The following is a 24,763-nucleotide window of genomic DNA, read 5'->3' on the forward strand; positions in this document are numbered from 1 at the left end:
TAGGTGATATTGTAATATCTATCATGGTTCATTTACGCTTTCTGCTCTATACTAAACATCTAAGGCGAAAGTCGCTCAATCCGCCATTTATACGACGACTCATCATCCCCGTGGATTCGCACATAGCGAAACCGATCATGTAGTCGACTACGACGGCCCTGCCAAAACTCCACCGACTCTGGAATCAAACGCACTCCACCCCAGAACGGAGGAAGAGGGATTTCGTTGGTATCAGCAAACCGCGCCTCCATCTCCTGCACCCGCTTCTCGAGCAGCGCCCGTCCATCGTCGATATCCGTCTCGTTCACGTCGTGCGGGATCTCAGGGTACACTATTGAGCTGGAGTCCTCGCCGGGGCCAAAGCTCTTGCGTCGCTTGCTCACGAGGCTATCAGGCTTAGCGGACCAAAGCACCTTGCTCTGCCAGCTAGCCCAAGCGCCGATCTGGCTTCCGCGCTCCCGCGTCCGCCAGTACAACTCGCTTTCCTCACGGCTCAGCGGCTCAACCATCCCTTCAATCCGGACTTGGCGCTCCAGCACCGACCAGCAGAATGTCAGAGCAGCCCATTTGTTTCCCTGTTGCTCTAGCTCCAGGTCTTTGACGAGAGGCTCATCCACTCCGGAAGGCATAGCATCAGGGACGTTACTCTCGCCATTTCCGCCAGCGCCTAGACCAAAAACTTGTCCGCCTTTGCCCTCCCGACTGCCCCAATTGCTGTATACCGTCCAGCCTCTCTCGTCAAGTTCCTTGAGGTACACGACACGAGCACTCACGCGCCCCGACGGCAAAGACGCGGTTGCTAGCGTGCACGTCTCCGGTGCCGACGAAAGCTCTAGCCGGGGATCGCGAAACCACGCATGGAACTGGTAGAGTGGGTTTGTCGGGTGCAGTTGAGAGACGGTGAGCGGGGGATTGCGCACGAATTGGTGGGCACGTGCGGGGTGCGATAGGACCTTGTTATTCAGTGCCGTGTTGGGGGTCATGGTTTCCGATCGGAGGGCTTCTGCGACGACTCGCGCGGGAAGAGCGGACGCTGGAATGAGAGGTTCTTCGGTGGGGATTGTTGGGGTCTTGGGGGTCGCTTCGATGTCGCCGGGGGCAACTGCGATTGAGTAAGTTAGTGCTTTGAAGTATAGCATCGCACAGATATCGCTAGAGGACACGTACAGATTAGCTTCTTGGGCCGCTTGTGCTGCGGATCTGAAGAGTCCATGGCCGAAAGATGGAACCGGGTGGTGTGGTAAGTGCGGCGAGGTGGGAATGGACGTAGCAGAGATCTAATTGAATTGGACAGACGGGGATGACTCATAGAAGACAGCAAGCAAAGTAACTCAATCGAGGTGTATAATTCTAAAGCGATGTCGGGGAAATAATGTACAAGGGGGGTGGGATGATGTTGAAGAAGCAAAGCGGGGGTTGGGGGGAGATCCCGTTATGACGCAGATTACGGCTTCATCAGATATACCTCTGAGCTGCAGAATAACAAAGACTTACGTATTCCAATAGTCCTTGATACTACTACTAGCTATAATAATAGGCATTGAATGGCCCATAGTAACCGGCGTCATTGAGTTGATAGAGCATATCCAAAATCCAGAAATACGTGCTTTTGAACAGATTCTATAGAGGCCATGGCCGTGTCCAAACTTAATGGATCGTCAAATGTCGTATATCATTGACTTGAGAGTTGAGAGTCTCTATTGAACAAAGAAAAAATTGAACAAAAGGAAAAGATGAAGAAAAACACCAGAGCCCAAACAGTGGTATAGATACAAAGCCATAACTCCGTCCCCGCTGAATGCAATATGTCCAAATAAATACGTAGAGCTCTTGGCAATCAAGTGCCTCCCAATGTCTATGCAGTCACTGTCGGGCTGGAGAGCTAGAGAAAACGGGGTCCAGCCCTGTATGAATGGGACCATGTCCCAGTCGTCGACTTTTGGATGTAAAGAAAAGAGGCAACTTTTACCGTCAAGAAACTGAACAGCCACCTTAGAGGGTGGCTGTGACTGCACCATTGCCCACGAGATCGGCAATCTTGTGGGCCACGGCCGTAGGATACCCCCGCGAGAGCATCTCCTGCACCGTGCGAGAAGCGCTCGCATGGTCGTCGGCGGCTAAAAACGCACGAGTCATGGCCTCGTACGTACTTGGTTCCCGCTTTTCAATCCCGACATTGTTGTAAATAGCCTGGGCCTTCTGAACGTCTCCTTCGGCGGCCCACCCGTGGATGAGGGTGTTGGCAATGTACGCGGTCATTTCCACCTTGCGCTTGGCCATGTCTTCAACAATCGCTTCAGTCTGTGCAACCTGATGATTGGCAACCATGGATTCGAGAAGGGCCTGGTACAGGCAAGGTTGCACATGAACTTTAGTGCTAGACACTGCGGACTTGAAGACGTTGTGGGCGGCTTCCATGTCCCGCATCACGCAGCCCTTGGCATGGATGAGTGATGCATAGTGCACGGCCTCAGGCTCTTGCCCAGACGCTTTGACAGTCTCGAGCACCTTTTCCGCAGCTTCCATGTCGATGGGATCTAGAGAGGCATGGGCATCGATAAGCAACTTGTAGGTGTGCATAGTCGGCCTGATGTTTCGGCTTAGCATCCGCTCGTAGTAGGCCAGAACCTTGGTCCGGTCGCGTTTTGTGTTGAGGAAGTACTGGATCATAGAGTTGTAGGGTGCAGGTCGAGGCTTGTAGTTAGGCATGGACTCCATCTCTTCGAACATCTCCTCGGCGAAGCGCTCGTCGCTAACACGGCAGAGTGCGTTCACGATGGTTCCGTAGGTGACACTAGTGGGGCGAACGTTGTTGGCACGCATCTCCGCAAAGTACTGAAGGCAATCGTCAATACGACGGGCCTTGCCGAGCTTGCCAATGAGAGCATTGTACAGGAACGAGGTGGGCTCAACGCCCTCTGCCACAGCACGGTGGAAGATCTTCAGCGCTTCGGTCGCCTCGTCAAAGGTTTTGGTAGACTCCTTGAGGGTAGTGATGTACAGGCCGAAGGTGTTGGCAGACGGGGCAGAGCCAAGTTCGGAAAGCTCGTGGTGATACTTGGCAGCAAGTCCGCGGTCACCTAGTGTCAAGCAGGCGGCGACCATAGCATCAAGGATGGAGGTCCAGCCATATTTGACAGCCTTGTATTGAGGCAGAAGAGGAACATCACGTCTGGCCATGCTCAGGACTTCATGCACCAGATCAACGCGATTGCTCTTGGCGGCAGCTGCAATGAGTTTGGCGTAGGTAATGTAGCGAGGGTGTCGACTAGAGCGGCGCATGTTGCGGAGTCTGTTAAGAGCTTCGTTGAGGTGAGCTTCAGGGCGACCGTGAGTGCTCTCGAGTCCATCGGCAATCATTGCCGATCCTTTGAAGTCGGTAGCGTATGCATAAGGGTCAAATGAGTCCTCGCTCGGGGCCGAGCTCATACTAGACATCTCAGAGACAGGGGTGTGAGGGCCAGAGAGGTAGCTAGACGGGCTAGACGACAAGCCCAAATAGCTATGCCATCTGCTGACCATATCAGGCCGGCTGGTAAAGAGCTTGTTCACGGCTTGGTCGACGAGGTGGACAGTAGTGGTATCCATGGCAAGCCCTGTAGCTAGAGCAATGTCCAGCATATGGGAGAAGCGAATGGGGTGGGCGGCATCAAACGACATGGCGCTGTTGTTGACCAAGATTCCAGCTTGAACCTGGAGAGCGAGGGCAAGGTCGCGTGGGCTGAGCTGGGAGATTTCAAGAGGTCCGAGGAAGGCGACAGCGTGTTGGGCGACAGGTGAGATAAGACCGCCATTTTCGACCATCAACCAGAGAAGGGACATTGAAGCTTGAGGCGAAAGGATAGCAGCGCCCTGGACAAGAACACGGCTAAGAAGGTGAATACTCTCGTTGATCTGTTCACGAACAGAGTTTGAGGGAAGATTGTTGGAAGAACTGCGGATACGGGCAAACATATTCCTCGCCTCGACGAGAGATTCATCGGTGCGACCACTCTTCAAAAGAGCGACTGCATACATCACAGTCGGCTGTACCATATCCGACGTTGCCTGACCCACAGTGCTTAACAATAGCCACAAGGGCCGAGCAGCTGATACATTGCCGTCACGGACGTGGAGAGCCAACATCGAAACAGCAGGTTTTTGTCGCGTCTCCACGTCTTTGGGAAGGAGATCGTATGCTTCGGAAGCGATCTTCACGTTGCCGGAATCGGCCGCCGCTATGCAGATCTGAGACATGGCCTGATCAAGAGCTCCATCGCGCAACCGGTTCTTAGCTTGGTCAAGCGCCTTTGCATGATCACCCAATTTAAGAGCGTGTTGCACAAGAGCGTCATGGATGATAACAGACTCTAGTGCTTCTTGTCGTGTTTCACGGTTCTCGGTCACTTCGTCAAAAGAGGAGCGGATTCGCTCAAGGAAGCGCATCGCATTTTCCTCCTTGCCGCATGTGATGTAGGCCTTGATCAAAGCAGCATAAACCTGACCATCCAATCGCTGAATGATGCAGAATGTGCCACTGTCGTCGGACATCGCAAGTGATCTGTACTCGTTGTAGCACTCGACAGCACTCGTCAATTCGCCCGCCGAAGCAAAGGCGTCAATCATCGAGGGAAAGATGGAGGCGTGGGGGGTCACTTTGTGAGACTCCATGTGTGCATACACGCGGACCATCGCATCGACCTTGCCCTCGGTGGCGCAAGCACTGATCAGGTAGCGGTAGGTGTCGAGGGGGAAGACGAGATCGGCGTGTCGGGAAGCGGCAGTCCCAAACAGTTTCAATGCAATTCCGAGAGAATCATCCTCAGCTAGGATAGCCTGCTCGAGCTCACTAGAGTGTAGCATGAACTTTCCAGGCTCCTCCATCCCTCCATATCGGACCCTCTCCTGTTCTAGCACTTGCATTGCTTTCCTAGCATCGTGAGCACGCATGACGAAGAGCTGAACTAGCATTCGGTAGGTTTGCTCATCGGGAATTACCCTACGACGAAGCATATCCGAGTAAACATCGAGCGCCTTCGGAATCGCCTGGGATCGATCATCGTGAAGTTCGATGGCAGAGTCCAACAGAGCATTATAAGCGCCAACGGTCGGTGTAAGGCCGTCTCGAAGAAGCGCTGCAAAGGCGCCGGGGATGTCCGCATACTTCTTGTCGGACGCGAGTTGCACAATTCGCTCTGAGGCAAGGCGAGACTCCTCCGTGGCGAAATCGCCCACCGCAGCTACATCCTCCGGCAAGTCTGGGAACGCTTCAGTGGCAGAAGCATCGTGCGCCTCGGACGCTTCCTCCGCCTGCGCCTGTTCCTCTTGTATCTGAATCTCCCGGGCTACCGCCTCTTCAACCTTCGCGCTGACATCCGCATTGGCGGAAGCCTGAGTGAGATGCGGAGAGTGGTTGCGGTCGGGGCGAGCTGTGGCGGGTAAGTCGGTTTCGTCCTTCAGCCGGGCCTCTTCTTCAGTGACCGGCTTCCAGCCAATACCCCGTTTTAACTGCAACTGTTTCCAGTCGCTGTCATCGCCGGTCTGCTGAGCCTGTTGCCACGCCGCATAGTACGCAGCTAAGCCAGCATCTCCGCCGCCCGAACTACCTTGGCTGGCCTTTGCGCCGGCCCCAGACGAACTCGACGGTTGGAAAACATGTTGTAGCTGGGTAGTGCGAGAGAACTTGCCAGGGTTAGCGGCGGTGAGATGGTTGAGTGTTGTTGACGACGCGTAGGACTGCGAGGCGGCGACTACTGATTGAGCATAGCCGTGAGTGAAGGCTTTGGTGAAACTCTGACGCGCGATATGGGTAAACGGCTTGAAGACCATTTATCTTGCTGGGGACCTCTTCATCAATGGGAAGAGGCAACACTAATCTCGTTAGGCACTCGATCTTGCTCGATCTAGATTCATGGGACGCCGTACCTTATAATCCGGAGAAAGATGATAATGCAGGTTCATTTGACGACGGGGTCGCCAAAGGAACGCGCGAGAGAAAAGAAAGGGGGGTTATAGGTGTGGGAAAGAGAGACAAGAATGTCTTACAGGCGACAGAAAAAAAAAAAAAAAGAATGATGGGATTACGATGAATCGACCGGGAACGAGGGATATTTTATGAGAAGGAGAAAAGGAACTGGGACAGTGGTCGCGTTGGCTCAGCCCAAGACGGTCTAGCGCGGATCTAAGAGTTTCCAGAATTTAACCCTGTCCTTTTGCACGGCCAATCGCCTTGAGAATCCTTTGGAGGAAGATAATCCAGGGATGCGATATCAACTCCTGTTTCAGAGTGGGTTCCTCTTTTTGCGTAGACGTGCATGATCTATTTGTCGCGCAGAATATCTATCATGTCGCCCTGCAGCAGAAGATTCTGCGTATACAAGCTGACGATTCCTAATCAGGACGTCACTGCTTGGTGATCGGAAGCTGAAGGGATTTGGGTCAGGTGGCCGCTCAGCCCCAGATTTCCAGCACGGCCAATCGGCAGGCAGCTCGAACTGGAGCCGTAAGGAAGAAGCAGGAGCCCGGATCCCTGGGTTCCTGATTTTCTGGCACCGTTGACAGTCTGACTCACGGCTGTTCCGGCTCTTTTTCTCGTGCTTTTCTTACGCCGGACTTTGGCCAGCTGGCCCCGTCCTATCACCGATGCCCGGATCTCCGATATCCGAGTGAATCGCCGATTGCTGCCTGCCGCTGAGAACATGCCTGAGGTTCTCAATTCATGGTATCAAAGTCGAGGCTCGACTCGCTTAAGTAAGCTGAAGGGCAGACCTTTCGCCCAGCATCGCGCTGGCCACGTCAGTGGCAAAAACCCTTCTGGCATCTCAAAGTCAACCGCCGGCTGCACGACTACTCTCCGTAGTCTATAGACTACTATCAGGACACGGCCGAACTGGGGATTGACAATTGAACTACAAGCGAATGTCAGCAAGCAGAAGGAGCCATTCTCCCGAGTCGTGGAATTTCTGTGGAACGCGGAGGACTCCGCAGAGGCTTTTATATCGTATGATGACCTCGACAGAGAAGTTCTTTCCATTCCAGCCCCTGCGACGGTGTGCAAACAATATATCCTCGGCTGAATGGACCACGGTCGAGGAGATTTTTCCGTACTTTTTTTTCTCGTATCTCAGTCCCAGCTGTACAGCGTAGAGAATCATGACTCCGGAGTAACAGTTACTCCATTGTTGGTCAGGGAGATTTTGGATTCTTCCAATTCAGGCACACACTAGCCACATTCGTCAGCTCCAGCCACAGTACGGCGGGCACTTGGAGATGGTCAGTCGATCATCAAAACATTCAAGATGACCGGCGATTACCTGAACCCACCGTGATATATGATGCCTTAAGTTTTCCTTTGGTCCTTCTAATCACATACCTCCTGTTTCCCTGTTCCCCTCCTTGCCTGACCGACAGGCTCAAAGCACGTCTCTAAACGCGCGGGGTCAAGTACTTTCGACAGCGACTGCAACACTGATTCGTTGGTACCTCCCTCACCGGCATCGCATTGCATGGCATTTACTTCTTGTCTCTGCTTGCTGACTCCAGCTTTGACTTGTAGTTATCCTCGAAGCCGTTCGCATCCAAAAACCTCGTCTCGAGATACCACCAGAGCTCCTCACCATGTCCTACAAGTCATCCGCAACTACGGCCGTGTCCTCCCCCGGAAAAGTGTTGCTTACGGGGGGGTACCTTGTCCTGGACCGGAATTATACAGGCACCGTCTTTGCGCTCGACGCTCGAATACACGTCGTTGTGGAGCAGCTTCGAAAGGGGCAGAAGCTACAAAACGGGAACGCCGAAGCTGAGAAGGATAAAGAAGACCTTATTGTCGTTCGCTCGCCCCAATTCGTCGGTGCTGCGTGGGAATATGCTATACAGCGGGTTGAGAATGGGGGTGGAATCAGGGTCGTACAGAAAAACGAGGGGTGAGACCATTACAGCAGCGTATACTAGACGTGGCTAACAGTGTTAGACGTGCCAATCCTTTTGTCGAGACCTCGTTGAACTACGCTTTGACTTATATCAGCTATGTAGCTGACTCGAAGGACTTTGGTTCACTGTCCATCACCATCCTCGCCGACAACGACTATTATTCGGAGACGGCCTTTTCAAGGGCCTCAAAGCGCCAAGCTGGGGAATTCGTCAACTTTGGTGTTCCTCTCCACGAGGCACACAAGACCGGCCTTGGTTCTTCTGCTGCTCTGGTCACTTCTTTGGTGTCTGCGCTGGTAATCCACCGTACCATGCAGCCTGATGACCTTGCTGCAGCTCGTGATAAATTGCACAACCTGGCGCAGGCCGCTCATTGTGCTGCTCAAGGAAAAGTTGGCTCGGGCTTCGACGTCGCTGCCGCTGTGTATGGTTCTTGTCTTTATCGCCGCTTCTCGCCTTCTATCCTCGAGTCTGTTGGTGATGCGGGCAGCCCTGGGTTTGATGAAAGGTTGTTCAAAGTCGTGGAGGATGCTGATCCGGAGCACCCCTGGGACACGGAGTGTCTGGACTTTGGCATGACCCTCCCCCGAGGCATGCAGATGGTTCTCTGCGATGTGGAGTGCGGCTCCCAGACCCCATCCATGGTCAAGAAGGTGCTGGAGTGGCGCAAGCAGAACAAGCAAGAGGCCGATCTTCTCTGGGACGCTTTGCAGGCGAACAACGAAAGGCTCGTTCTCGAGTTCAAGCAACTGTCCCAAAGTCCTGACAAGGGTTTCGATGAGGTTCGCAATATGATCGAACGCTCTCGCGACTATATTCGCAGTATGACTGGAAAATCGGACGTTCCCATCGAGCCAAAGGTACAGACCGAACTACTTGACGCGATTTCCGAAGTCGACGGAGTTGTGGGCGGCGTTGTTCCTGGCGCCGGCGGTTATGATGCTCTTGCGGTCTTGATTCGAGACGAGCCGGAGGTCATTGACCGTCTGAGGCAGCTCTTCGAGAACTGGGAGAGTAAGGTGGAGGATGACTTTGGAGGCAAGGTCGGCAAGGTTCGTCTTCTAGGTGTGCGTCACGGTTCTCTTGGTCTGGAGAACGAGCCGCTGGAGCAATATCACGCGTGGCTGTAAAGGCTTGGGCTTGTAGCGTTCTTTTAGTTTCGGGTCCCTTTCATGGGATATGACTCCTTACGAAGTGTATGTTGGGCATCACGGGCATAGTAATGATTAAGTAATAGGTTTCTCAAAAGTATAGAGAAATGTCATCCATCCACGGGTATTTTCGCAGGGTTCACCGTTTGGGGCAGTGGTCAGACGCAGTCAAATGTGTCTGGTTGGATAAAACCTTTTTTTGTCATGGTGTTGTCGGTGACTGGTGGTTTGAGTGTCAGTGGGTAGCGGCCCTAGGTAATGGGTACTATCCATCTCCCGCCTAGGCATCTCCCGCCTCTTCCAACGAGGCTTACTGCTCCAGTGGTGTACGCCGTCGCGATCTTGATTATGCTCGACGGGACATGGTCTTTATAGCAATGTCTCGGCTGTGTCACCGGCAAATTCGGTTCATAGTTGAGGTTTGCAGATCCAAAGATAAAAGTAGTACCTTCTGATATCGAAAATCATCCGCTCACAATTGTTTGGCATGACTTATTTCTTTACTACACCCTCCTGCCTTTATTCAAAAAAGATCCACCTGTCTTTGGTAGTAATCCCTGCACGGCGGTCATGGCCATGCTATAGCACTTTGTATGCTAGTGCAAAATGGAAGATCTATCGCTGTTTGCTATACATCTTTATATGTTTTGGGGCACGGTCGATAGGTGGATGGGATTCTATGGTCCGAGCTGCTTAGTAATTTCTTCATGGCAGATATATATATATTGCTTATAGAATGGCTACCCGGGTGGGTGGATCTTCCTTGTATGCTGACAAGAGGACCACTCTGGGCACCAGCCGCGGAGTACTCAAGAGACTCTCGACTATTCTGAGCAGACCGGGTTGATTTATCTGCTGGACTCGTGGGTGTGATTGTAAAAAATCTTATTGTATAGTGATATCACTAGGTGATGGACCCTATACAGTCTAATGTTAGCATATGCGCTGGATCATACTTAAAAAGGAAAAATTGGCTATAAGCCGGTCTTTATACTCTAACCGCCCCCTAGATGGTCGGCATATGGCCTGCTTTACCATTGGGTTAGAGGTAGATTACCCACAACTAGTTCTCTGGCCAGAGATTAGGGTTTACGGTTATACAAGAAAGCACCAGGAAGAATTAATACAAAACCTCTTCAACCGATTTTATGTCTATTTGCATCTAGCCACAAGCCTGTCCTTATTGTCGAACATGTTACATGGACCATGTTCGGAGTCTCATATCTCTCTATCAAGAATCATGAATATGATCAAATGGCCTAGACCAGGGCCGGTAGGATCTAAGACAATACTGATACATCTAGACAGTAACACAGCTAAAGACAGACCAGGCCATCAGTGCCATGGGAGTGGTGGTAGAGTAGATGCCTTGACAAAGCCCTATTTTACCTGGCGCCGTGGGAGCTCTACACGTATTGTTGACCAACCACCACTATTATTTTTAGGCTCTGACTCATAATATACCATATAGAAAGGTCTATTTATACTTTTTGGCGTTCAGTTGGATGGTAATAAATAGTACTGTAGAGCATAGACGACATACTAAGTTGTAGGCAGCCTATGCGCAAAAGCGGCTTTAAAAATTTAAATGTACTCATATTGGGCATTATAATTGCACAATATAACAACAGCATGTTAGCTCAGGGGAAGAGCGCCGGGCTCATAACCCGGAGGACCCTGGATCGAAACCAGGACATGCTAATTATTTTTTTGTACTATTTCTATCCTACTTATTAGATTTCTATGCTCATCCATGTAGCCAACGCATTTTTAGTTGGACATGTTCAAGTTCTCCTAGTTTCTCTCTAGTGATACCATTTTTACCAGCTTATTACTTTGCGTTGTTGGTTTAGGCATATTTTGTTCTTTTTCTCGATTATTTGAGGTGATGCCGAACTTCGGCCGTAGCTCGGCATGCCGATGTTGAGTCACACCCGCCTCGGGACCCCGCCTCCGCATGTAGGGCACTGCGCCACAGCTCTTTCCTTCACTCACGTGCTCATGACCTCATCTGACACCCTGTGGCTGATGCTGTTCTGCCTTCCGCACGCGCCCATATTTGTAGCAGTTCAGCTTTGTCCTCGAAGTCAACCAAGACACACCCTATCTCCTGAATATATTCTCGCTAAAACTCAGTCAACTCATAACCATGTGCGGCTCTGACATGTTCCTTGCCATTTTGGCAATCTTCTTTCCACCCGTCTCAGGTAAGTCCGCCTCCACCTCGACACTCTTGTCTCCCCACTAACTCGGAGTCAGTCTGGATCAAACTAGGTGTTTGCACGGCCGACTCCATCATAAACATCGCTCTCTGCTGTCTTGGCTACGTTCCTGGCTTGCTCCACGCATGGTACATCATCCTCAAAAACCCCGAGCCGGACTACGATGATCCGTCCTACGAGCCCGTTCCGAACCGGAGGGGCGACGTCGAGAATGGGCACGTAACATACTACTACGTCTCTCATCAGCCTGCTCCGACTCATTCTCAAAGAGGTTACGGTACCATGCCTGCCCAGCAAGACTCAAACACACAGCCGCACTCCAGAGAAACCGCTCCTAAGCCTGAACAAGGTCAAGATGGTGCAGCTGGAAGCAGCAGACAGGGAACTGAAGAAACCAGTCCTCCCACGTACGCCGAGGCTGTTAAGGGCGACCACAAAGTGCAGAACCATGATTAGACTCGCCACAGCCCAGTCTGCTTTGAGCGCCGGCGTACCTAGATACCCCATACCATCCGAACCTACGACCCTTGAACGAACACCTACTGACGAGCTTTATGATCCGCTTCGAGCTGGCCCTGTGGCCTTTCCCCCTATTGCTGTCAATGCAGCGTCCGTCGTGCTATGAGCTTTATTTGTTTGATTAGTCCTAATGTACACCCTTTCGCGAATTTCCATCAGTCTTTGTAGCCCCTGTCGCGGCTACGGCCATGGTCTACGACTTTAGATAGCACAATGATAATCTTATACTTTGTCGGTAACCCTATATACCCGTATGCTAAGAACCATGGCTAGTTTATTGTAGTTACTCTATAGACATGGTTCCTGCTTATTGGGCAGTCGGACGGGTGAATGGCTCGTTTTAAGCAAACCAGAGGGTGTACTCCTTCTGGGCGATAACCTTTTCTATTCCCATGAGTGCTAAAGTACAAATAACACCTAACTGTCAGAACTCCGCACATCCCTGCCAGTTAGATCAAAACCGTCTGTGGATGGTTGTCTGCGGTGGCCCTTCCTCCGAAGTGGTTCCCCGAGAAGCCGCCCAGCCTTTCTCCGCTAACTCTGGAACTCAGCCGTCACCAACAACAAACCGGACGGTCCTGCGACCTCGCAGTCACCATGCAATCTATGCCAGTTTTACTTAGACAATCTCTACGAACGAGTCTAAGTCGACCAAGAACATCTCTATCCAGACGTTCGCCGATCGCTTCAGCTCCTACCACCAAAGTTCTTCACTACCCCGGAAACCCACGGCGAAACTTCTCGGTCTGCCTACGATGCCAATTCCGCTCCCAACCCGCCCTTTTGTCGGATGAACTGAAGAAGCCCGCGGATGAAAAACCGGATGAGAAATCCAAAGATGAAGTAATCGCTTTGGGTGCCCCGGAGAGTGCGCCGCAGAGTACTCGGGCAGAAACAGGTGCGGGGGACCAGGGAACTCCGCAAGCCGCAGACGCGGTACATTCCCAGGGGCATGAAGGGAAGGAAAAGGCTGAACCTAGCTCAACAGAGACAGGCGGGCTTCCCTCGTATATAGAGGATCGCCGGTCGCAGCTCTCCAAGCAGTTCACCGAGTTGATGGATAACCTGCAATCAAATGTTTTCGTGGCGGGCCAGCGGCTGAACGATCTGACTGGCTATTCTTCAATCGAGGCCCTCAAGAGGAGCATCCAAGAACAAGGTTCGTCAGAGTCCTGACTTTGTATACCCGGCTCTTGCTAACTCCTTGCTAGAGGAACGCCTTCGATCCGCTCGCCTTCAGGTCCGAGCAGCAAAAGACGCCTACGCGGCCGCTATTAACCGACGCTCGACTTCTCAGCGTGAAGTAAACGAGTTACTACAGCGTAAACATGCCTGGTCACCGGCTGACCTGGAACGCTTCACACATCTATACCGCAACGACCACACGAACGAGGTTGCCGAGAATGAAACGCAAGAAGCCCTGTCGGCGGCGGAACGCGAGTCGGAAGAGGCTGCTGCGAGTCTCACGAAGAGCATCCTATCCCGCTACCATGAGGAGCAAGTCTGGTCCGACAAAATCCGCCGAATGAGTACCTGGGGGACCTGGGGCCTGATGGGGGTAAATGTCCTCCTCTTCCTGGTTTTCCAGATTGCCGTTGAGCCCTGGCGCCGGAACAGGCTCGTCAAGGGATTTGAGGAGAAAGTGCTCGAGGCTATTGAAAAGGAAAAAATTTTCGTCCATGTCCAGTCTGTGCCATCTGCGGAACCCGCTGCCGCTCCGGAAGTTCCTGCTTCTGTTTCTGTAACCCCATCGACTGCAGAGGACGTTACATCCGAGAAAACTCCTGATGCGACTGCTCACTCAACTACACCAACCACCCTTACCGAAGACCAGCCGCCAGCGAACACGGCAAGCGAGCTCGCGGAATCATACCACCCTTCTACATTGCAATTCCCTCCATCCATGTCTGTTGAGTTGTGGCGTCAATACCTGCACGACCTTCTCAGTGAGAGCCCCGTCACAGTCACACAACGTGATCTTTCTATAGTGGCTGCCACCAGTGCCGCAGCTGGTGCTGCAGTGATGGGCCTGATTGTGGCTTTGATTCGTCCCCGATGAGTCAAAGCCAACTGCATATATCTGTAACATTTAGTCTCTATAGGGTCATGTATTACTATTCAAATCTAGACAAGAAGAGTCTAAACATCCTCTATTCACCAAGACCGTTCTGACCATGGTCAGTTATTACCCCGTATATTACTATTTCGACTTTATAGGCAGCAGGTTGTATGGGATGAGTTTTCCTACACAACATGAAACTACGCTTGGGGTTTATGCTTATTTGAGTTAGACAGATCGATCATTCAATTGTTAGAGAGAAAAAAAAACATTTGGAAAAACAAAAACAGAGAAAAACTAAAGGGTCTCATCAATAGGGATTTGCTCATCACCCATGTCCTCGTCGGCCACGTCCTTCTTCTCCTTCTTCTTCTCCTCCTTCTCGCCTTCGGCAGCGTTTTTCGCGGCGGCCTCAGCGGCCTCGGCGGCGTCCAGTGCTATCCTCTTTCGACGTGCAGCATTTCGGCGGGCCCTTCTGCCTTTTTTGACCCCGGAGGGGGCGGCGGCGGCGGTGGCGGCGGCGGTGTTGATACTGGAGGACTGACAACGTCTGCGGCTATCATGCCGGGCCCTCTCGTCGCGCTCAATGGCGCTTTCGACCACGGCCAAGGCCTCCGCGACGCCGGGGTCACGTCTGAGCTATGGCCAGATGCGTTAGTACATAGGCTGACAGTAGGCCATGGCCGAGAATTAAATCAGGACGAGAGGAGGCCATGATCAAACTGAAGAAGGTCGATAGAACAGATTGATGACTGGCTGGTAGAGTTTGAGCTGGGTGAACGGGCTGAAGAGCAGACATCGGCAGAAGAATAAGATACCGTTCAAAGAGCAGAAGCAGACTGGCGAGCAGATACGGGCAGGAGATCTTGTTAGCCAGGAGAGCGAAGCAAACAAAGTGTACAACAAGGTCAAGAAAAGGGACTTTATTGAAAATGAGATTTATGGATGGAGTTCTGTATAACACTTACGCGGCGCAGGAGGGAAGAAGGAGAGGCGGGCTGTAACACGGCAACAGTCATTAGCCAGGTCCAGAGCAGGCTTCAAGATTCTCTAACTTACAGGCATTCTGTTGCTGGTGTTGCTGCTGCTGCTGCTGTTAGTGCTGGGGGTGGAAGAGATGAGAGACGAGAGGGGACAAGAATTCAAGAGGAAGGACCCTGGTCGAGATCCTCACCAGCCAGCAAGACGGCTGTCCGGCAAACTCATGACGTACGGTACTCTGCTTATAGCTATAATCCCCTCATCAGCAATCGACTGAGGGCAATGTCTTACACTCTGGTACTCATGAGGACATTATTCACGCACACGCAAGCAGTCAAGGACTTGAGAGTCTGCACTATGCGCTATGTTCTCCCCCCGTCATGCCTAGCAATTTGCATCAGATGTTGTTCTTATATAATCATAGATTCACTACGGCAAGATACATAGCAACGCTGAAACAGGTGCTTCATGAAATATGCCAAGGATATTCATTGTATCTGGTGAATACTACTGTAAGCTACTCAAGATCTAGCTAGACATGAACGAGCTATGCTTACCTGTGATACATATGTGTCACACTACCACTATGATACCGGTTCCAGTATAGACTTTCATTCAAGCGTTACAGCGCGAGACTTGACAAGTGTCGAACTATTGGGTGCAATATTACTATATCTACCTGGATGACTACAAGTGTTCTGGCCATGACCTAGCTAAGGTAAGCTCAACGGTATAGAGTATATAGTTAGAAGAGCGGATTTCTAGCAATAGATAAGTTGAAAACGAGACCAATTGAACATAGAATTCTGAGCTTTGTAGCATGATCACTTACTATGGGCCATGGTAAAGTCTCCATAGCAGCGATTGAAAGGTGTAAGTCTGGGTTACATCCAAACAGATGGGGTGACCGGCGGTCTCTCCCTATTGAAGGGTACACGGGGAAGAGAAACAACTAAGCTTCGATCTTCAGTTCAGTGTTGGTATAGCCAGAGGATTGTCCGGGCAGCAATGAGTCTGGGAAGGGCTAGCAGCCTAGCACAAAATGGCATGCTAAAAGAGAGGCAGTGAAGAAGGGCAGGATTTAGGCGAGCGCCCGGGCCTCTGTTACTGCCAATTGCCAGAGGATAATGACAACGAGTCCATGCACCAATAGAAGGATAGCATGTCCTGGTTTAGATCCATGGTCCCAGTAGATGTTAGAAATTGCTTCATTTTTGAAGTATCAAGTGATCACATACCTCCGTGTTATGAGGCTGAAGACCCCCGTGCAAAAATGCTGATTGGTTGTTTTGAACTGTCCAAGTTGTTTAAGATCTAGAGACAAAAAAAAAGAACCGGATGGCTGCGAGACTCATCTGAAGCAACGCAGGCCGTTTGGAATTGACCCAGGGTATGGCGCTCTGCCTACACCCTCTGGCTTACATACAAGGAAGGTCCACCTGTTGGAGTATCCACGCCATAAGCAATATACTATTGACCATGTCCATAACATAAAGTGTAGGGATGCATATGTAAGTGTTCATATTTTAGACCCTAGATGGTGGTATACCCCCGGCGGGGCGGATTAGGGCTCACGTACGGAGTACTACATTAGGTACCTAGACTCTTACATTAACCCCGACCTGGGTTTGTGTGTAAACAGTCTATATATTGGCCTACCGCAGATAGCATGAAATCATTAGCTCGTAGTCAGTCGAGTACTCGGCATGTACTTGCTATTGTACCATATCGCCAACCGCGACGCAACTTGACTACCTAGGTAGGCCATGGTCAAGATATTTCAATGTGACAACTCTGAAGACCTCGTCCCTTCTTTATGCGCTGTATGCATATAGGGCAATTATTACCGACGACTCGGTTTGTGCCAGTAACGTAAGATTCGCGGCAATATATTTGTCGGACCATATAGCTAAACCCTCAAGGACCTCACCTTTGATAGACAAGAGGAAATACCCATACGCACAACCAGAGAGAAAAAGGAGCTTAGGCAACAAACAATAGATAGAGATATCAGCGAATGGCAACGGAGGTTTCTATGTTATTTTATTGGTGAGCTCAGTTCGACATAGGATACGATGGTCGGGAGGAGCCGAATAGGCTATCCTTTCTACTGGCAGTTTAATCTTTATGCCATTCAAATGACTTCTTCGTATATTGAAGCACCAGAAGAAGTTAAGGTACGCAACACCCAGCAAGTAGATAGCATAGAGCTATAACTGGCAATAGTTTAGTACAGTCGAAAACTAACGCAATTGCTGACTCTGCGTTTTCTACATGATATAGAAAGAAAAACCAGGTTTCAGCTGACATGTCACTCAAGAGCCATCACCGAGAGCTGAGACTGTAGTTCTTGTAGCTCAGAAGCAGCCTTCGGCCTGCATATAAGGAAGATCCGACTGTCGGAATATGGTCCAGTAAGTCTCGACCATGTCCATGGCGTTACCATAACTAGCCAAATCCCCGAAGCATGAAAAGTAACGATTGAAGGAAGAATCCTTATTAGTACCTCTTTGTACTGTAGTATTGAGTATATAAAGTACCATCAGCGCAGTAACCATCAACTAATCAAGACGGCTGGTCAATCATAATAATCTGTAGGCCAGAGGAAGTATCGTTAGTCGAGATGAGTATCGTTAATCGAGATGAGCCCAGAATCCCAGACATTGCATTGATTGGGCTCTCAGAATGTTAAAAATAGATACGATCAGCGGCATATCTAGTGGCACTGGCCGCCGCATGGCGGACAGGCATCCTGCAGATTTTGAAACGGCTGTCTGGAGCCCGGAAATATGACATGAGGAGGAAGATGAGCAAGGCTGGACAGCGCGCGATACCTTGCAGCGGCCCTTGCAAAGACAACAGGGAGACCTGCATTGCTAGCCAGGTCCTCGATAGCTGATTTGGGACATGGACCAAGTGCCGAGAAAATACTTCGCATGATTGCTCTTACCCAAGCCTAGGTACGACGACAAGAACTATACATCATCTCCATGTTTCGTCGACTTGCGATGTATCGGAACCTTTGTTGGCGGCGGTCTGCCACATCGATTGTCACCGCTGGAGCAGAGGGTCTCGGAAACAGATCACAGACACAGTTCGTCGTACTCCGTAAACAGAGGGGACTGTGGATTCCTCTCGCGGCCCGCTTGATCTCTGGACGAGATTCGCGGAGCCAGGGTTCGTGAATCGCGATACTTTGATGAGACTACTGCTGCCTCTTCTAGCTGGGAGTCGGTCGCAGCTCCATCAACGCAAGGCTGAAGATTCATTCCTGCTGCCCCTGGCCATCTCCAGTGCTTCAGACTCGCATAATTAGTAGAACCTTGCTGCGACAGCGTGTAACTGGCCTCAGATCGCCAGTGTGTTGTTGACTTGTTGTCCTGCCAGAACAGTCTAGCTTGGTCGGCGGGTGGGCGCAGTGGAGGCTGGTTAAATTGCAGTCTGGCAAACCTCCAGCCGTGCGTCCCCCTTTTGCAGCGTCAGAGTCATCCTTGCTGAGCCTGGCCCTCAACTCCCCTCCTCGGGTCGATTTCTTCTCTGCGAAGACCAAGGGCGCTCACCTTGCGTTCAGCGAGCTGCTGGATTTTGGAAAAGCGACCGCGGGCTCCTGAATAATCATAATAATAACCTTGTCCGACTCCGAGCAGTAAGCCCGATCACGGGTTTCGTCCTAGCTTCCCCCGATCAGCGCCTTTGTGTTCGGTCTCTCTCCAGGCTCTCCTCCATCTCGCTCCCCCTTTGTGTCCTTGCGTGGTTCTTCTTCTGAACCGCCCGTGTGGACCGGTCATTCGTTCGATTTCGCTTCTTCACCACTCTCGTGGGCCGTTTTTTCTTCTTTCTGCTCTCAGTTCTTGCCTAGTAATACTTCGCTCTTGAGACTTAGCTCTCTGCCACTCTTTTCCTCGACTCGACGCGATTACCGCCGAGATTTTCTTCAAACGAGACAAGGAATCAGTTTAGGAACAAGGGACGATACAACATGACCGAGCGCTGCGACCAATTGGCCTGTTAGATTGACCATCGAGCCGTGATTTATATTCCACGAAATCGACAGCGACACTCCCGTCCGCTCGCAAGAGAACGTGAAACATCATGTCCGGCTCCTGCATCTCGTTGTCAGGCTCAACGCAATGCCCAGCCTTCAATTCGTCTTCAATTTCCACAAGCACGAGCCTTTACACCGATTTGTACGCGCGTCTAAGGTCGATCACAAGTGAAGCCAAAAAATCGCTGACCGTCGCATAGCCCGTTCCTGCAAAACGTTACGAACTTGACCGAATTTGACAATGCCCTCAACAACTATGTGCTGGGCTCATACATCCAGAGCAAGTGCGTTTAGAAAATTTGGTCTGGAAGCGTCTCTCGCTAATCATGCTATAGATATGCCGTGTACCTGGGCTGTCAGGGTGATCTCTCTAATACCAGTGACTACTATGCGCGGTATACGACAAGTGCAATCTGCAGTGGCTTAGTCCAAAGTTCCGCGACCAACTGCGACCTGTCAACGGAGCAGACACGACCGCTCTGTGCGGATGACTGCGTGCGTGCCGCTCTAAATCCACATCACCCAGTGCTAACTATGTGACAGGCATTGATGGCTACAAGCGAGGAGGAGATTGCTGTTAACGATGAGCTTTGCCCCGACCGACGAAGCGACTATTTAAACCAGATCCGCTCCGACTTTGCAGTGTGCACTGGCCCCGACGGTTCTCTCACTGGATCATGCATATCGGCGGCCGTCAATGAACCCAATGAATGCGGCTTCCGATCAAATCTCGTTGGGCTGTGCGGATTTTGCGCGTCGAGCTCTGCTAATTCAACCGATTCCTGCTGTGTAAATGCGAATGCAACGACTCGGTGTGAAGGCGTGGATATTCCGACCCCGTCTACATCGTTTATTCCCATCTATACGTCCGACATGGACTCGGGAAACGATGCAGCTCACGGCTTGTCGGGTGGCCAAATTGCGGGCATTGTCATCGGCGCCGTTGCTGGGTTCGCCTTGCTCGCGGTTCTGTTAGCATTTGGCCTCATATATTATTGCCGGCGTAAGCGCCAGGCTGGCGATGACAACTCGTTGAACAAGCCGAACCCTCAAAGAAAGGGATCTCCCATGCAGCAGGCCGGGAACACAGCCTTCGGTGCCGCACCTGGGCGTGTTGCGCGAATGTCCGCCCTACGTGAAGCCCCGAGTTCTTCTCCTGGACACTCTCGGAATTCGGGAGCTTTCCTCGGTGGTAGCGCCAAGTATAGTGACTCCTCAGACTCCGAAGGCTTTGCGAGCCCCGGAGCCATGAACAAGAAGATTCCGCCTACCACTGGAAAACGCCAAGGTTCACTCTCCAGCAACTCGGCCCTGGCTGGCGCAGGTAGTGACACCTCTCCTCGCTCCGGCACGATTGGACAGTACTCTTCGCCAGAAGGGTTGACCAGTGGACAATCCGAGCAGCTATCTTCCTTCCAAGACTATTACTCGCAGGATGACATTCACCCCGGTGACAAGGTTGCAGTGCTCTGGGCTTACCAACCGCGCGCCGGTGATGAATTTGGCCTAGACCGCGGCGAGATGATCAAGGTAATAGGTATCTGGGACGATGGGTGGGCCACGGGTGTTCGTGTACCCGAGAGTGCAGAGGAGTACGATGCGAGACACCGCGAACAGCGTGACAGTGGCGTCTCGGGTCGCTCGCAGAGAGCCTCGCCGGCCCCGTCAGGCGAGATCAAGGCATTCCCGCTGGTCTGCGTTTGTCTCCCACAACATTGGAGGAAGATCATCGATGGCGGACAAGGAGATGACGAAGCAACGGAAAGATATGGATCCATGTCCTAGTTGTACCACTGCTTCTCATGCCACTTTACGCCTTCATGATAACGCCTTCATTATTCTTCTTCTCTCATCTCGTGAGCGGCAATTACTCGACCATGTCCAGGAAGACCTGGTTCGCACCTCATTGCGAGACTCGTTTCCCGTCGTTCACGTCTGCCAATCAACTACATCGATACCCGACGCCGCGCATATTCACATGCCCGGCGTACTTGTTGTGTGTTCACGGCCACTTTCCCCTTCCTTTCTCGACCTACCGTCGTTCACAGTCCAGCAACCCTCGGGATCTCTCCGGATGCGTCTGAGACGACTTTCTTTCATTAGCGCTTTATTTCCATATACCCTTTTCTTTCAGCGGTCTGATGGCTTTCTTCTAGACATGTCATTCTCGTCATGCATTTACATACTCTTACGAGGGTACCGTCTGCAGTCTCACAGCAGCTCTACCCTCCATGGGCTGGACCTGCCTTCAGTGCACGTTAATATAAAGAGGACGAGCTTCTTTATCAGATGTGCAATGGCCATCTGACTTTTATCTTGCTAGTGTTTGAACTGGCTCTTCAATACATATTAATATATGTACGTATATTTAGCTTCGTGGCCTGCAATATTAGAGATTCGAACACTCTGTCAATTCCACTTTAGTAGTCAATGGCGGGTAGAGTCTTACGTGGAGATCTGCTGGAGGCCATGGTCAGAATCTAAGGAATTTCTCACGTACCTAAATGAGGCAGCCTTAGATATGCGAGCAGCTGCAGGCTGCACGATTATTTTGTAGAGTATAAAAATAATGATTCAGGGGCTGACAGTGTGGCATTGTTACGACAATCGCAGCGAATCAAGCGCGGCTGGTCGACCACCCCACTAACCGCCTAACGCAAGCGCAGCAACTTGGAAGTGAGTGCCCCTCTCGAACTTCCCCCATCCCCTCTACCTACCTCTCTTTTGTTCCCCATACCTTTACTTCTGGAATCACCTATTCTCGCATCTACCCCTTTGGTCTTGCTGGTCAGTGGAACACCCGAGGCTTCCTAATCAGGGCCCCTCTCTCGCGGATAGCGAGCGGAGCCAGCCAGCGAGCAATTACAGCTGACGTCGTCTGCCTGCAGATAACATATTGCAAAGTCCACGTTCTCAGAAACAATGTCGGTGAGTATCAGTTACAATCGCACTCGGGAAGAATCCTCCAAACTGACCGTTGTGTGTCGCCGTGTAGCTCGCGTCTGGGTATGTTTACTCGTGCTCCCCACGTTCCGTCACCTACACTCGAAATGATCATACCCGCCTTTTCGTATACGATTCTAATGCCGCGGATTCTCCAGTGTCCAGGTTCAGGATGAGTGCATGACTGCATTCAACAACCTTCGCATGACCGGTGGCCAGAAGGGTTCTAAGCCCAAGTTCATCATCTTTAAGATCTCCGACGACAAGAAGCAGGTTGTTGTCGACGAGGCCTCCGACGACCCCGACTACGAGGTTTTCCTCAGCAAGCTTGAGGCTGCCAAGGACGCCAACGGCAAGCCTGCTCCCCGTTACGCTGTCTACGATGTCGAGTACGACCTCGGTGGTGGTGAGGGCACAAGGTATAATCACCATACCAACCGGGTTTTGATGTGCCTGGCTGACACCCTTCTTCTGCAGGAGCAAGATCATCTTCATCTCTTGGGTGCCTTCCGGTACCTCCATCAACGTATGTCCCTCTTAATACCCGATGATCGCGAAACAAGCTGCTCACTCAGAAACAGTGGTCCATGATCTACGCCAGCACCCGGGAGGTTCTTAAGAACGCTCTTAATGTTGTCACATCCATCCACGCCGACGACAAGGGCGACATCGCCTGGAAGTCCATCCTCGCTGAGGTCAGCGGTGGTAAGGCCAAATAGACGAACGGCGACGGCTGGGTCCGGGCCAAAATGCGATGACATGGGGTTTCGCGCTACAACGTCTCTGATCGGATTGAGCCTTTCGAAGTGCCGATAAACTCCCTTGCGCGCATTTAGTTCAATATCAGATCGTTATGACTTGACTGCCTGCATAGTGACCATGTCTGCAATTCGCGACCGTGGCAACTCTCCGTGAACGAGGTTTTGGAAGGGTTGTTTCCTTGTCATTTTTCTCTTTCTTCTTCGTCAGCGTTTGCCTGTACAGAATACTTCTACCTGCTGCGGAGGTTGACTCTCGCGGTTTGGCGTAAAGTAAAGCACGATATCGTCTTCATATAACTGATTGCTAGACGCTGTGCCCGCGATAGCTTGTTCGAAATCAAGTCTGGCTAGGCTGTAAACAGTAATTTATAAGGCCATTGAGGGTCGGGAAATCCGAATCCTTCAGGAATTGAGCGCCGATCTAGAGTGTCATACGGTAGGCTCGCGGACGAGATAGTCAAGGTGCCTAATCAGTTATGACGGGGAGATTAGGAATCTTCTCCCAATGAATCGCTGGCCGCTGGTCACGTGTGCGGGAGTGGTGCGATGTCCTCGAAGTTCCCACGAACGTCTATTCCATCGCGAATCACCTCCTGCCCTTGTCCCTCACACCAGTATCCTCGACCCCGAGGCATTGAACCTGTCGCTTTTACGAGAGTGAATTTTTATCATTGATCTATTTTCTCAGTCGCCCCCGGCCGTCGCACACAATGTTCGCTCCCTCCGTTTCTCGAGCTGTTGCTCGTAGCTCGGCCATGCCGATGCCTGCCATTCGTTCTTACCGCACCGTCTCGAGCCCCATTGCTTGCGTCAATGCCCGCCCCCAGACTGAGAAGAAGTCTATCGCTGCCCAGCAGACTCGCGCCTCCTCCGAGCACGCCATCGCCAATCCCACACTTGCCGGTATCGAGAAGCGCTGGGAGGCTCTCCCCCCTCAGGAGCAGGCCGACCTGTGGATGCAGCTGCGCGACCGCATGAAGGTTGACTGGCACCAGATGACCCTCCAGGAGAAGAAGGCCGGTACGTCTTGACCACAACGCTAGGCCTGTCCCAAGCTCATATCAGAATTTTGCTGACCGCGAGCGTTCTTATAGCCTACTGGATTGCTTTCGGACCCCACGGCCCTCGCTCTCAGCCTCCCAAGGGCGAGAACCTCAAGATCTTCCTCAAGGTCGTTCAGCTCTGCGCCGTCTCCGTCGGTCTGTTCTACGTCGTCCATCTCTTCGCTAAGCCCCAGCCCAAGACCATGAGCAAGGAATGGCAAGAGGCCTCCAACGAGTACGCTCTGGTATGTATACGCAATATACTCGGTCATAGTTCTATGACCATACTCTTTCGCGCCCAATTGAATCGATGCTAACTAAATCTTTTCCCTCGAACAGCGCGAGAAGATCAACCCTCTGTACGGTATCAGCAGCCAGGGCTACGAGGGCAAGGGCTTCGTCCAGAGCCCCCCCGCTGAGAAGCCATAAATTGATGTATAGAACTTGGGAGAGTCAGGTATCGCAATTGGACATACTTGATAGGCCGCGATGGAACCCAGCGCCTATCACCCAACCCTCCCTGGCAATGCCGGCCTGAGCCGATTGCTTGTGGGCACGATCTTTTGCCAGTGCCTCACTTGTTCTGTCGACTCCAGCCGAAAAAGACCTGTGTATCTCGTACTGTGCCATAATCAATGTATCTCCTTTGTAGCCATAGAACATTGTGCCTTGCTTTTGCTTTAATATACCTGCTTTTTTTATATTCAAGTACCCGCGAGCACCGACGTGCTGAAATCTAAGAGCTATTTGTTTGACTGTTAGAAGTAATGGATGACGCTGTGGTTCGTTCATGAGCTCCATTGCCTTTGCTGGAACAGCTACGTAAGTGGTAGTTTGGTTTGGATGACCGCATAGCCAGCAGCTTGTCTACTCCGTACGCTCAAGGTGAGCTCCAACTGCCATTAAGATATATGTGTCGAACAATTATCATTTTTACTGAAATAGCATAGCTACGGGGCGTATTGTTGGTGCTTTGCTAATAACAGAGACTCCTCAAAACCGGTTGAAAATTTTCGGGGCTGTCATTCTTGGTCCGCAAAGGGTTAGAGCTTGTTGAGCTGGAGAGCTTCGACAGGCGAGGTTGATGTGCGCTTGGAGCGGAAAAATTGGTGCGAGGAATTCTACTTGCAA

At 51.5% G+C, this 24,763-nt stretch overlaps 8 protein-coding genes and 1 non-coding gene across 9 annotated transcripts; 8 read left to right on the forward strand and 1 right to left on the reverse strand.

The window, feature by feature from the left end:
- Positions 1–59: 59 nt before the first annotated feature.
- Positions 60–5,808, reverse strand: BDW74DRAFT_165916 (uncharacterized protein; the record flags this gene model as incomplete). The annotated part of the gene is made up of 6 exons (XM_073726480.1): positions 60–1,102; positions 1,168–1,350; positions 2,016–2,117; positions 2,151–2,343; positions 2,386–2,436; positions 2,467–5,808. 6 exons carry the CDS (start codon positions 5,806–5,808, stop codon positions 60–62), a joined length of 4,914 nt encoding a protein of 1,637 aa, XP_073588213.1.
- Positions 5,809–7,304: 1,496 nt separating this feature from the next.
- Positions 7,305–9,292, forward strand: erg8 (phosphomevalonate kinase). Its single transcript, XM_073733824.1, has 2 exons — positions 7,305–7,901; positions 7,949–9,292. The coding sequence occupies exons 1-2, from the start codon at positions 7,597–7,599 to the stop codon at positions 9,036–9,038; spliced, it is 1,395 nt and encodes a 464-aa protein (XP_073588214.1). The 5' UTR covers positions 7,305–7,596; the 3' UTR covers positions 9,039–9,292.
- A 1,396-nt stretch (positions 9,293–10,688) lies between these two features.
- Positions 10,689–10,760, forward strand: BDW74DRAFT_t47. The gene has a single exon. It is a non-coding gene; the product is annotated as a tRNA-Met (tRNA).
- Positions 10,761–11,120: 360 nt separating this feature from the next.
- BDW74DRAFT_146694 (putative stress response RCI peptide) lies at positions 11,121–12,035 on the forward strand. The gene is made up of 2 exons (XM_073723399.1): positions 11,121–11,266; positions 11,319–12,035. Exons 1-2 carry the CDS (start codon positions 11,209–11,211, stop codon positions 11,735–11,737), a joined length of 477 nt encoding a protein of 158 aa, XP_073588215.1. The 5' UTR covers positions 11,121–11,208; the 3' UTR covers positions 11,738–12,035.
- A 188-nt stretch (positions 12,036–12,223) lies between these two features.
- Positions 12,224–14,376, forward strand: she9 (putative mitochondrion biogenesis protein (She9)). Its single transcript, XM_073723400.1, has 2 exons — positions 12,224–12,959; positions 13,012–14,376. Exons 1-2 carry the CDS (start codon positions 12,398–12,400, stop codon positions 13,857–13,859), a joined length of 1,410 nt encoding a protein of 469 aa, XP_073588216.1. The 5' UTR covers positions 12,224–12,397; the 3' UTR covers positions 13,860–14,376.
- A 17-nt stretch (positions 14,377–14,393) lies between these two features.
- On the forward strand, positions 14,394–15,336 carry BDW74DRAFT_146698 (uncharacterized protein). The gene has a single exon (XM_073723401.1). It carries the CDS (start codon positions 14,805–14,807, stop codon positions 15,285–15,287), a length of 483 nt encoding a protein of 160 aa, XP_073588217.1. The 5' UTR covers positions 14,394–14,804; the 3' UTR covers positions 15,288–15,336.
- A 3,019-nt stretch (positions 15,337–18,355) lies between these two features.
- BDW74DRAFT_82669 (SH3 domain protein) lies at positions 18,356–20,956 on the forward strand. The gene is made up of 4 exons (XM_073733828.1): positions 18,356–19,027; positions 19,086–19,169; positions 19,221–19,380; positions 19,429–20,956. The coding sequence occupies exons 1-4, from the start codon at positions 18,933–18,935 to the stop codon at positions 20,668–20,670; spliced, it is 1,581 nt and encodes a 526-aa protein (XP_073588218.1). The 5' UTR covers positions 18,356–18,932; the 3' UTR covers positions 20,671–20,956.
- Positions 20,957–21,591: 635 nt separating this feature from the next.
- Positions 21,592–22,926, forward strand: BDW74DRAFT_146703 (actin-binding ADF family protein). Its single transcript, XM_073723402.1, has 6 exons — positions 21,592–21,672; positions 21,774–21,813; positions 21,881–21,891; positions 21,987–22,247; positions 22,306–22,354; positions 22,410–22,926. Exons 2-6 carry the CDS (start codon positions 21,808–21,810, stop codon positions 22,545–22,547), a joined length of 465 nt encoding a protein of 154 aa, XP_073588219.1. The 5' UTR covers positions 21,592–21,672; positions 21,774–21,807; the 3' UTR covers positions 22,548–22,926.
- A 196-nt stretch (positions 22,927–23,122) lies between these two features.
- Positions 23,123–24,381, forward strand: BDW74DRAFT_146707 (cytochrome c oxidase subunit IV family protein). The gene is made up of 3 exons (XM_073723403.1): positions 23,123–23,609; positions 23,684–23,877; positions 23,972–24,381. The coding sequence occupies exons 1-3, from the start codon at positions 23,300–23,302 to the stop codon at positions 24,059–24,061; spliced, it is 594 nt and encodes a 197-aa protein (XP_073588220.1). The 5' UTR covers positions 23,123–23,299; the 3' UTR covers positions 24,062–24,381.
- The last annotated feature ends 382 nt before the right edge of the window (positions 24,382–24,763 follow it).

This window comes from Aspergillus multicolor, assembly GCF_047715735.1.
Source record: "Aspergillus multicolor strain CBS 133.54 unplaced genomic scaffold BDW74scaffold_3, whole genome shotgun sequence".
NCBI lineage: Eukaryota > Fungi > Ascomycota > Eurotiomycetes > Eurotiales > Aspergillaceae > Aspergillus > Aspergillus multicolor.

Bases quoted from the DNA above. Each gene is read 5' to 3' on its own strand.
- BDW74DRAFT_146698 (XM_073723401.1), top strand. From the start codon at position 14,805: ATGGAGTTCTGTATAACACTTACGCGGCGCAGGAGGGAAGAAGGAGAG.
- BDW74DRAFT_146703 (XM_073723402.1), top strand. The intron at 22,248-22,305 runs GTATAATCACCA...CTTCTTCTGCAG, and splicing joins GGTGGTGGTGAGGGCACAAG to GAGCAAGATCATCTTCATCT. The intron at 22,355-22,409 runs GTATGTCCCTCT...ACTCAGAAACAG, and splicing joins CTTCCGGTACCTCCATCAAC to TGGTCCATGATCTACGCCAG.
- BDW74DRAFT_146694 (XM_073723399.1), top strand. From the start codon at position 11,209: ATGTGCGGCTCTGACATGTTCCTTGCCATTTTGGCAATCTTCTTTCCA. The intron at 11,267-11,318 runs GTAAGTCCGCCT...ACTCGGAGTCAG, and splicing joins CTTCTTTCCACCCGTCTCAG to TCTGGATCAAACTAGGTGTT.
- BDW74DRAFT_82669 (XM_073733828.1), top strand. From the start codon at position 18,933: ATGTCCGGCTCCTGCATCTCGTTGTCAGGCTCAACGCAATGCCCAGCC. The intron at 19,028-19,085 runs GTACGCGCGTCT...ACCGTCGCATAG, and splicing joins ACGAGCCTTTACACCGATTT to CCCGTTCCTGCAAAACGTTA. The intron at 19,381-19,428 runs GTGCGTGCCGCT...ACTATGTGACAG, and splicing joins CGCTCTGTGCGGATGACTGC to GCATTGATGGCTACAAGCGA.
- BDW74DRAFT_146707 (XM_073723403.1), top strand. From the start codon at position 23,300: ATGTTCGCTCCCTCCGTTTCTCGAGCTGTTGCTCGTAGCTCGGCCATG. The intron at 23,610-23,683 runs GTACGTCTTGAC...GCGTTCTTATAG, and splicing joins CCTCCAGGAGAAGAAGGCCG to CCTACTGGATTGCTTTCGGA. The intron at 23,878-23,971 runs GTATGTATACGC...TCCCTCGAACAG, and splicing joins CCTCCAACGAGTACGCTCTG to CGCGAGAAGATCAACCCTCT.
- she9 (XM_073723400.1), top strand. From the start codon at position 12,398: ATGCAATCTATGCCAGTTTTACTTAGACAATCTCTACGAACGAGTCTA. The intron at 12,960-13,011 runs GTTCGTCAGAGT...ACTCCTTGCTAG, and splicing joins GAGGAGCATCCAAGAACAAG to AGGAACGCCTTCGATCCGCT.
- erg8 (XM_073733824.1), top strand. From the start codon at position 7,597: ATGTCCTACAAGTCATCCGCAACTACGGCCGTGTCCTCCCCCGGAAAA. The intron at 7,902-7,948 runs GTGAGACCATTA...TAACAGTGTTAG, and splicing joins GTCGTACAGAAAAACGAGGG to ACGTGCCAATCCTTTTGTCG.